The sequence below is a fragment of the Gekko japonicus genome, unplaced genomic scaffold, assembly GCF_001447785.1.
Source record: "Gekko japonicus isolate JY-2015 unplaced genomic scaffold, Gekko_japonicus_V1.1 scaffold1855, whole genome shotgun sequence".
In the NCBI taxonomy this organism is placed as follows: Eukaryota; Metazoa; Chordata; class Lepidosauria; order Squamata; family Gekkonidae; genus Gekko; species Gekko japonicus.
The window spans coordinates 96513-107320 of record NW_015176508.1 but is presented as its reverse complement, the minus strand read 5'-3'; the positions used below and the strand labels follow the sequence as shown (position 1 = coordinate 107320).

Genomic DNA, 10808 nt, shown 5'->3' with positions numbered 1-10808 from the left:
GGAAATTGAACCACAGGAATACAAAGATTTACGACAACTAGAAGAGAATGAAAAGAGGAAAGAGGCTATGGAGAGATGGGGGAAGAAAAAGATACAGAGTTATGCCCTATGTAATTTGCTTGTTTGATATAAATGACTGATGTAAAAAGGAAATGAAATATGGTGTTATGGTAATGAGAAACTTTTTACTAGTTACATGCAAATAAGTTCTACATTGTTGATACGTTAAAATATTTTCTGGGGGGGTTCTTATTTCTTTTTGGATTTTTTTTTCTCTCTCTCTCCTTCTTTCTTCACTCCTTTCTTCTTAATAATTTTCTTCCGCCTTTCTACTTCTTTTTCTTAGTAGGTGGTTATATGGTATGGAAAAAGATAAGTTAAAATGATATAGCTTTCAGTGGCTATTGAGATGTAGGTAACATTTATATATAGGTATCTGTAAGAAAGAAGTGGATGATGGTGAAAATGTAATTTCAGATATATTAAATTTTGTTTATATTTTTTATTATTGGTAAATTAATTGAGATGGGGAATTATTGTTAGGTAATTTTTAGTAGCAATATATTAGAAGTACTAATGGGATTTGTGCTGTTTAAGGTATGTATTCTACTTGTTTTGTTATAATGAATAAGTTAAATTTTGTAGGTGATTGATATTTGAAAATTTTAATTGAATGTGTATACCCCTCTAAAATTAGAATGAACTTTATTCATTGATTTACAAGTGAACCAAACAGAAAATTAGTCAGTGACTTTTGAATTAATTATAATGTCTTATGAATAGGAAGACTGAGTAATAGTTGTAGTAAAATATATATGGAAGTTTACAACGACTTGGTTCGATGAATTTAGGAGGAACTTGAGCTACGTAATGTGAAATTTTAGTTGGTTAGTATTGGAATAGTGAGAATTCACATTTTCCACCAATTTATAACCAAGCTGGATGATCACTGTGATGTGTTGAGGAAATAGTTATAGTGTCTGTGTATGTCTACTTTGGTTTTTGTGTTGGGGTGGTGAGGGGAGTCTGTAATTATGCATAAAAATCCAATAAATATATTAAAAACAACAACAACTAGAGACAGACTCCAGGAAGGCATGAGCGGCTTTCGAGGCAGGCAGAGAAGAAGGAGCCCTTTAAGGAAAGACTTTGTCAGGCGGTGTGAAAAGACAGTAGAGCCCTGTATTAAGGGGTGATATGCTGAGATGGCAGCCAGGTGGACTCTTAAAGAAGAGTATGCAAGGCCAGATTCCTTCAAGGACACGATGTAGGAGAAAATCTCCTGTAGAGAAGTGTGGGTCGGATCGAAGGAGTGTTGCAAGGCATGAGATTGGAACCTCCTCCACTTCAGACAATAGGTATTGCGGGTAGTCAGTTTCCTTGCGTTAAGCAATACATTCAACACCATAGGTGGGAAGTCTACTGTAGGATCTTCCACGCCGTGAGCCTGAAGAAGGTCGTGTTGTGGTGGAGGATCCGGCCTCAATCCCTGGACAGAAGATCCAGCACATGAGGGGATGATGGAACCATCCGTTGGAGAGACAGAGGTGAGGGAACCACACTTGGTGTGGCCACCAAGGGGTGATGAGGATGCAGGAGGTGGCGTAGGCCACAATCTTTTGAAGCACCCTGAAGACGAGAGGAAACGGGAGGGGGGGAATAAAATAGGGTCCCCGTCCATCTGTGAAGGAACGCATCTCCCATAGACTGGGCGGACCACGGGTGAAGAAGAGGCAACACCGGGCGTTCTGCAAGGTGCCAAAACCATTGACGGTCGGGTGACCGAACTCGAGGAAGACCGGTCGTAGATATCGGGGATGGAGGGACCATTCGTTGTCTTGTGGGACTGAGCGGCTCAAAAGATCGGTGTCTACATTCTGAATGCCAGGGATGTGTACAGCGGACAGTATGACGGCATGAAATAGGCATCTTGAAGATCTATCAACGTCAGCCACCCAGACTTGGGGAGAAGAGGGAGAATGGACTGTAAAGTGACCATTCGAAATTTCTTGCAGCGAACAAAACGATTGAGATCTCGAAGATCTATGATGGGCCGCAAACTGCCATCTTGTTTGGGGACTAGGAAGTACTTGGAGTAGAAGCCGAGAGTTTGTTGTGCCTCCGGGACGATCTTGATGGCCCCCTTGTGGAGAAGCCGCATCTACCTCTAGGTGAAGCGATGGATTCGGGAGCGTGATGACAAAGTGAGAAAGGATCGGGGGCAAAGCAAACTCTATGGCATACCCGACTCGTACAATGGTAAGGACCAAGGAGTAGGTGGTAATTTCTTCCCAAGTTGGAAGGAAGGGGAAGAGTCGCGTCCAAATGGAAAGGGTGAATGAAGGAGGCGGTGGCAGGCCCTTGAGGTGATCAAATGGACTGCTTGGGCTGCTGGGGCTTCTTGGGGGCCTGCTGTCATGGTCGTTGAGATGAACGGGAGTCATATGATTTCTTTCTCCACTGCGAGGTAGTAGCAGGCGACGGCTGACATTTATTGTAGTAAGGCCTCCAGGAATGGTATCAAGGCCTTGGTGTTGAAGTAGGAACTCCAAGGTTTCGAGCTTGTTTCCTGCTGTCATTGACAGCTTTCAGAGCCTCATCTGAAGTGGAGTGAAAAAGTCCATTGCCATCAAAGGGCAGCTCCTCAACTTTGAATTTAACATCTGTCTGCAAGGAGGTGCTCCTAACCCAGGCATGACGGCAGAGTGCGATAGAAGAAGTGAGGACTTTAGAAGAGCAGGTGACAGCATGACGAATGGAGTTGATCTGTTGCTTGGACATTGCACAAATTTCGGATAAAGCAGCAGACAAAGTAAAGTGATGTTCCTCTGGGACAAACTGAAGAACCGGACGAATGGCAGTGGCTACATTAAAGGCATATGCGGAAAGGTACGACAGATAGGTATTGATTCTAAGGTTCATGGAAGCGATGGAGTAAGTTTTCTTGGCAATAGCATCAATCTTCCTTCCCTCATGGTCGGGAGAAGTGGACTGTTGAACAGGTTGTTTAGACTTAGAAGAGGAATGAACAATTATCGAGTTCAGTGGAGGCTGATTGAACAAGAATTTTCCAGAAGATTCCTGAAACTTATAAAGGCCATCATAACATTTTGATATTGGAGTGACGGAGGCAGGATGGTCCCTAGACTCCATGAGGACCAAAAGGTGGACCGAAAGTAATGGGAGAATTGTCGACGGTGGCAAATCTGCTTGCACTAACTTATCAACGACATCGGTCACTGCAGGAGTTTCCGTAGAACCCTGCACTTGAAGAACTGTGGCCATTTGAGTAACAAGCTCCAGATAGGCTTTCAGGCCTTTGGTGGGAGAGATGGAACCTGAGCGACGGGTCTCGTCCTCGATAGGAAGGATATCAGGGTCAAGATCACCAGACACGGAATGGTCAGATACCGAGACCAGAGTAGGTGATCGAAGCGGTTGAGAGACATCAATAGGTGTTTGGTCATCAGCGAAAGGGCGATACCGAGGTTCTAATGGAGAACACTTCGGGGCATCTGCAGACATCGATACATCTGGAGGGAATGGACTGAGGCTACCAAATGGAAACACCTGGAATAGGACGAAGTTGGCTGGCCTCCGTAGTGGCCAGTCTGTCCAAACCGGTCGTAATGATCTCGGCGAGGGGTAGAAGATCTGGAGTAAGAGCGAGGGTAATACGCTCTATGGTGCCTGACCTCCACGGTGATCAGGATCTATAATCGGACGCCGGTGTTGATGGAGAGGACAAGCGATGGTAATGGTGTGGTCTGCGAGTATAGCGGGACCTTGATCTGGATCTGGATCGACTTCGCATGAAATGCTCCCTGTCATCCAAAGGGTGGATAGGCATATAGGAATCTCGGGAGCAAGACTGAGAGGCACGATGAGAGGAAGAGCGCTGGACAGGCGACTTTGAACACTGACCAGGTGGAATACGCCCTGACGGTGAAGACAAAATAGGTGGCAGAGGCGGAGGCTGAAGGCTAGGCTTATGTGAAGGCGGGGCCGCAGAAGATAACACCAGAGTGGATGTCGAGAGACCGGAGATCACTACGGGATTGAGCTTCGGAGCTGAAGTCATCATTGAGGGCTTCAATTTCGGCTTAGCCGACTGTTTGTCTTTGTGCTTTTTAGACTTATGCTTTAGGGGTTTCGCACTGTCCAATTGTTTTTGCGGAACAGAAGATTGGGACACGACTGAAGACATCGTAGGGCGCAAAGCTGCCTTGAGGAGAGACGTTCTAAGTTGGGCCGCCCTATTCCTGTGGGCCTGATGGGTAAAGTTCACACAATGGGGACAGGAATCAACCCGGTGAGACTCGCCCAGACAAAACAAGCAAAGATAGTGGCCGTCATTGGAAGTAAGTTTGGCTGGACAACAGCGACACGTCTTAAAGAATTTTGTGAGTCCCATACAAACACCTCCCGGCCAAGGGGGGGCGGCAGACAGAAACGAAAGTGAGGAAAAATAGTAATTCATTTTTTTTTTTTTCAGGAGAATAAGTAGGAATAAGGAGAAATGAGAAGAATAAGAAGACAAAACCAGGAGAAAAGTACTCAGCTGAGGCACTTTGAAGAGCGATGCTAGTGAGGTGTGAACATGAAGGCAATCGAAGAAGAACTGAGTGGGAGGCGGCTCTCTCTCCCGCTCCAGGCATGTGCAGTGCGTGTCTGCTCCCCAGGGCGGGAAGAGAGCCCGCCAAAAAAGGTTTCTGAGGCAAGCTCTGGAATGTTCTCCAGTCAAGTTCGTGCGCAGGCGCCCAACCCATGTGTGGGACTGTACAGAGACCATGACGAATATCATTGTTGATTTCACAAAACTTCCATGAATTCAGGCACAGGCACCCACGTGGCAACTCTGCAGACAAATTTCACCCAGAGTAGCCTCTCCCTAGGAGCTGCGGTGGCTCAAGTGGTTAAGACGCTGAACTGCAGGCTGTGGAAGGTCGGTAGTTCAGCAGTTCGAGACTCGAGTGTGCCGCATGATGGAGTGAGCTCCCCTCTCTAGTTCCAGCTCCTGCCAACCTAGCAGTTCGAAAGCAAGACATTGCAAGTAGATAAATAGGTACCACTTCAGTGGGAAGGTAACAGCGTTCCGTGCGCCTTGGTGTTTAGTCATGCCAGCCACATGACCACGGAAATGTCTTCGGACAGCGCTGGCTCTTCGGCTTTGAAACGGAGATGAGCACCACAACCCTAGAGTTGGATGGCTTTCGAGCAAGGGAACCTTTACCTTTTTAGCCTCTCCCTGCTCTTGTAATCTATGAGAACAGTTGGCATGCCTTGTCAAGATGAAAATACACAGGTTAGGGTTGGAGTACAACCTTCCCAACTTCCATATCTGCTGAGCGCACGTAATGGCCACAATGATCATTTTTAATTTCTTCAGGAGAATGTTATCCATAGCTTCAACTGGGCACCTCAAGAACCCATCTCTGGTTCCAATTAGGAAAACTGTACCCAGCATGATTTCATAATGACATTTCAAAATCTAAAAATAGGAGGTGTCCAGAGGCGGGAGCTCACTCCGTCATGCGGCACTCGGGTCTTGAACTGCCAAGCTACCGATCTTCCAGTCTGCAGCTCAGCGTTTTAACCTCTGAGCCACCACGGCCCCCTACTATACATTAAAACACCTTCAATTGGGCCTGGACTGGACATTTTCCCTCTTAAGTATATTTCCTATCTGTCTATTCTGAACAAGGCTGTGGTTACATCAGACCCACAGTTGTAGTACACAGACTCTAAACATGGAATTGAATATAAATTCTAGGTAGTAAGGGACCACAGATTCTCATCAAGCTCCACCTATTGCTATTCTGGAAAACATGACCCAACCGCATTCACATATCTGAAGGCACTCACTAAAGAATGGCCAAGATATTGCTGGAAATTCGTGCTCTACATTCTTCAGTACTAACCCTCTCCTCCAGATGCTCCTGGGTGTACTTGATTCCTATAGAAAAGTTCTCCTTTTTGTATGAATTTTACAATCATTTCCTAAACTTACCATATGTAATTGTACCCCTTTCTTCTTTGTCTATAGCTTTAAACAAGTTTGATACATTAAGGTCTGAGACACCCATGGCAGTCTTTAGAATACAAGTTAAATCTTCTTCTGTTAGTGTTCCCACTTCTGACTGATACATCTGTGAACAAGTATAAAATATTATTTTTGCTTCAGCAAAGCAACACATTTACACTAATTTGATTAACTACAGATATCAGTCAAAGATCTGTGTGGTTACCCTGAATCAATATATGAAATGGAAGGTTTGTCTACACTTACCATGAAGTTTCCTTCTCAGTAGTCCAGGAGTGGGTCAGTCCTTACTTCTGGGATACAGCTCCTTCTCTCCGAAGGCAGGGTCTATCAGCTCTTTCAATCCCAGAGGGACAGTGGCTTGTCCCAGAAAACCTCAGTCCGTTTCCAAGCCCTGACTCCCCATAACAATAACAGAAAAGAGAAAAAGCTCCCAAAAAATTTCTTAGTGTGAAACTTCTTAATGGGTTAGGGGGAAAAACTCAACACCAAACAGGATAGAGTGCTGTAGAACTAAATGCCTAGGCTATTCTAACTAAACACCTCGAAACTTGATGTACCTCCTTTGCAAGATATCAGCAGGATCTACCTAACCATTCCATCTGTACAACAGACCCCGGACGCCCTAGAAGCCATATCACGGAGAAAAACCCCTCAGGTGGGCAGGACTGACTCACTCCTGGACCACCGAGAAGGAAGCTCCAAGGTAAGTGAAGACAAATCTTCCATTCGCTGGTGGTCCTGGGAGTGGGTCAGTCATCACTTATGGGATGTAAAAAAGCAGTATGCTTATTTATTTATTTATTTATACCCCACCCTCCCCGCAAACGGGCCCAGGGCGGCTTACAAGAGGGCAAGATATGCCCATACATAAAAACAGGATAAAAACAGTGAAAACCAACGAATATTACAAACGAAGTGCTCAGATTTAAACAAGATGGTCATTCATTAGAAGTAGGTGGTTTTTCATGGAGGTAGGTAGTGTCCAGTAGATGTTAAACTGTCCAGTCCAGCGGTACCAACCCAGTGCTGTATTGTGGCCAGATCTTCCGCAGGGCTGTCTCTTTGCTCCATCTATTGCCAACACCGTTGGTAGTGGTGGTAATGGTGGTGGTAGTGGCGGCTCCTACATAAAAGCCTGGCGGAAGAGCTCTGTCTTGCAGGCCCTGTGGAACTGTACTAGGTCCCGCAGGGCCCTGATCTCCTCCGGGAGCTCATTCCACCAGGTAGGAGCTGCCACTGAGACGGACCTGGCCCTCGTCACAGCAAGTCTTGCCTCCCTGGAGCCTGGAATCACCAGGCGATGTTGCGTCTCAGACCGAAGTGCTCTTAGAGGTCTATATGGGGAAAGGCGGTCCCTCAGGTATGTCGGACCCTGGCCATATAGGGCTTTAAAGGTAAGCACCAGCACTTTGAAACGGTTCCGGTATGCTATTGGCAGCCAGTGCAGTGCTTTCAGCCCAGGCTGGATGTGCTCCCACTTGGGGAGTCCCATCAACAGCCTGGCCGCCGCATTCTGCACTAGGTGCAGCTTCCGGATCTGCGACAAAGGCAGCCCCATGTAGAGAGCGTTACAATAGTCTAGCCTAGAGGTGACTGTTGCATGGATCACTGTAGCCAGGTCATTGCGATCGAGAAAGGAAACCAACTGCCGAGCCAGCCTAAGGTGGTAAAAGGTCGACTAGGCAGTGGCTGCCACCTGGGCCTCCATAGTTAAGGAGGGATCCAAGAGCACTCCCAAACTCCTAACCTCCAACGCGGGCACCAAAGGCGTCCCATCGAAGGTCGGGAGAGGGATCCCCAAGCCGACCCAACTCAAGCACAGGACCTCCGTCTTCGCTGGGTTTAGTTCCAACCGGCTCAGCTTGAGCCACCCAGCCACGGCCTGTAAAGTCCGGTTCAGATCTTCTGGGTCGGAATCCGACTGGCCACCCAACATCAGATAGAGCTGGGTGTCATCTGCATATTGATGACACCCCAGCCCATGCCTCCGGGCAATCTGGGCAAGGGGGCGCATGTAGATGTTAAACAACATCAGGGAAAGCACTGCCCCCTGAGGCACACTGCATTTGAGCGGGTACCTCCGGGACTGCTATTCCCCTAGCGCCACCCTCTGTCCCTGAGCTTGGAGAAAAGAGACAAGCCATTGAAGGGCGAGCCCCTGTATCCCTGTGTCGGCGAGGTGGTGGGTCAGCAACTGATGGTCGACCGTATTGAATGCGGCCGACAGATCTAACAACAACAGTGCCGCCATACCTCCTCGATCCAGATGCCTTCGGAAGTCGTCAGTAAGGGCAACGAGTACTGTCTCCGTCCCATGGCCTGGGCGAAAGCCAGACTGGAATGGATCAAGGACAGAAGTGTCATCCAGAAAGCCCTGTAGCTGTGTTGCCACCGCCCTCTCAATCAATTTGCCCAAATAGGGCAAATTGGACACCGGCCGATAGTTGGCCAATTCAACCGGGTCCAAAGATGTTTTTTTCAGGAGAGAACAGACCATCGCCTCGAGTGCCACTGGGAACCACCCCTCCAAGAGGGACGTTAACAATCTCCCTGACGGCACCTCAAAACCCCTTGTGGCCCGCTTTAATGAGCCAGGAGGGGCACAAATCAAGGCGGCACGTGATTGGACGCATAGATACAAGCAATCTGTCAACTTCCTCCAGACTGAGCAGGCCGAAACACTCTAAACCCAGAGTCGAAGGTGCACAAGGGGCCTCAAGTTCACTCACTGTTTCAACTGTGGCGGGGAGATCACGGCGGAGCACCAAGACTTTGTCCACGAAATAGCTCGCAAAAGCCTCGCAGCCAATATCCAATTCCCTACTATTTTGTCTGCCCTGTGGCAGTGCTGTCAGAGACTGAATCGTTCGAAACAATTGGGCTGGGCGTGAGCTCGCAGACGCAATTGTAGCTGTGTAGAACTCTCTCTTTGCAGCCTTGACTGCCATCTCATAGGATCTCATAAATGTCCTATAGGATGCTCTTGATGCTTCGTCGCAGGCACGACGCCACTGTCTCTCTAGCCATCTCAGCTCTCGCTTCATATGCCGCAACCTTTGGGTATACCAGGGAGCCAGCCTAGAGCGAGTGCGCAGAGGACGCCAGGGAGCGATCTCGTCAATGGCTGTGGAGAGTCGGCTATGCCAGTCCTCCACAAGCTCATCCAACGAGCTGCCAGGGGGCATCGGATCCCGCTGAGCCATCTGAAACCATACAGGGTCCATTTGGCTCGGCGGGTGAGCCAAAATCTGCTCGCCGCCTAAACAGGGTCGTGGTGGAACATTCAGACAGGCCTTCAGGGCATAGTGGTCCGACCATGGCACTGCTATTGCCGGCTCCGGTCCACTGTCATCCCCACTGCAAAGATCAAATAAACCGTGTGTCCAGCCTGGTGCGTGGGGGGTTGATACAAATTGGGTGAGTCCCAGTGGCGCCATGAACGACACCAGGTCTGCAGCCTGACTGGATGCTGCATCATTGGCATGGACGTTGAAGTCCTCCAAGACCAAAAGTCTAGGGTGCTCCAACGCCCAGGAGATTGCTGTTGTTGTTGGTCTCCTCCTTCGACCAGGTGCTCTGTGTCATCCTTCCTTGGGTATGAGCCCCACAGCCGGAGAGACTCGCATCCGTAATCATCACAGTCCTCACTGGTTCCTTGAGTGGAAGTCCTTCCTGAAACTGAACTGGAGCTGTCCACCAGTTGATCTCCTGACTCAGTTTCCTGGTTACTGAACTACCTTGGTTCTCTTGTGTGTAATCACATCCTGATATGGTAACAGGAACTTCTGGAGTGTGGAACCTTGACCATTGTAGTACCTCCTGACAAGATACCATCATTCCCAGGAGCTGTGCCAACGACATCACTTCCACCTTTTGACTTCTTAGGACTTCTTCTGCTCCTTGAATCTTCTCCAGTTTCTCCTGAGGCAGGAAGATTCTGTCCTGGACCGTGTTGTACACTCCTGGATGTATGATCGTCTGAATTGGATGGAGACTGCTCTTTTTATCGTTGGTCACAAAGCCATGTTCCTAAAGGCAAGACACTGTTTGGGTCACCGCCTCCAGGCCCTGTTGGAAAAAGGGTATGCCTTGATCAGAATGTCGACTAAATACAGCAACAGTGATATTCCCCGTAGTCTCAGATGCACAATCAGGGCTAACAGAGGGTGAACACCCTGGGTGAGGACTTCAACCTAAATGGAAGTGCCCGATATCGGAAGTGCCACCTGCTGTATGTGAAGCAGAGGAACCCACGATGAACCTCTCATATAGGAATATACAAACAGGCCTCCAAGAGATCTACGGATGCCAGGAAGTCCCCCATCTGAATGGATGCTACGATGGATTTTGAACTTCCTTGTTCTGATGCTTTTGTTCAACCATTTGAGGTCCAGGATGGCCCTGACATCCTCATTCTTCTTCAACACTATGAAGGACACTGAGTAGACCCCGTGGGCACCGGTTCTATAGCCCTGATGTCCAATAGATGCTGGATGGCTGCCTCAAGGAGCCGGTGTTTGTGACTGGATCGGTTTCTTGGAACCTGGAGAAACCACTTGGGTGGAATGGAGCTGAATTCTAGTGAATACCCATTTTGCACTGTGTCTACTACCCATTTGTCACTTACAGTCTCTGTTGCTAGCAGCTTGCAAAACTCTGCAGATGTCCCCCAATTTCTGTGGCATCTGCTGGCTTGGCATAGTCACATTGTGGTTCCCTTCTTGGGGCCCTTCATGTACTTATCGGGTTTGTTGAATAAGGA

At 48.1% G+C, this 10808-nt stretch overlaps 1 protein-coding gene across 1 annotated transcript in view; it reads right to left on the bottom strand.

The window, feature by feature from the left end:
- LPCAT1 (lysophosphatidylcholine acyltransferase 1) overlaps positions 1 to 10808 on the bottom strand; it is a 75713-nt gene that overhangs the window by 4116 nt on the left and 60789 nt on the right. The window contains exon 12 of the mRNA XM_015427345.1: positions 6011 to 6149. Within this exon, the coding sequence (XP_015282831.1) occupies positions 6011 to 6149 (139 nt within the window). The remainder of the gene's footprint in view (positions 1 to 6010; positions 6150 to 10808) is intronic.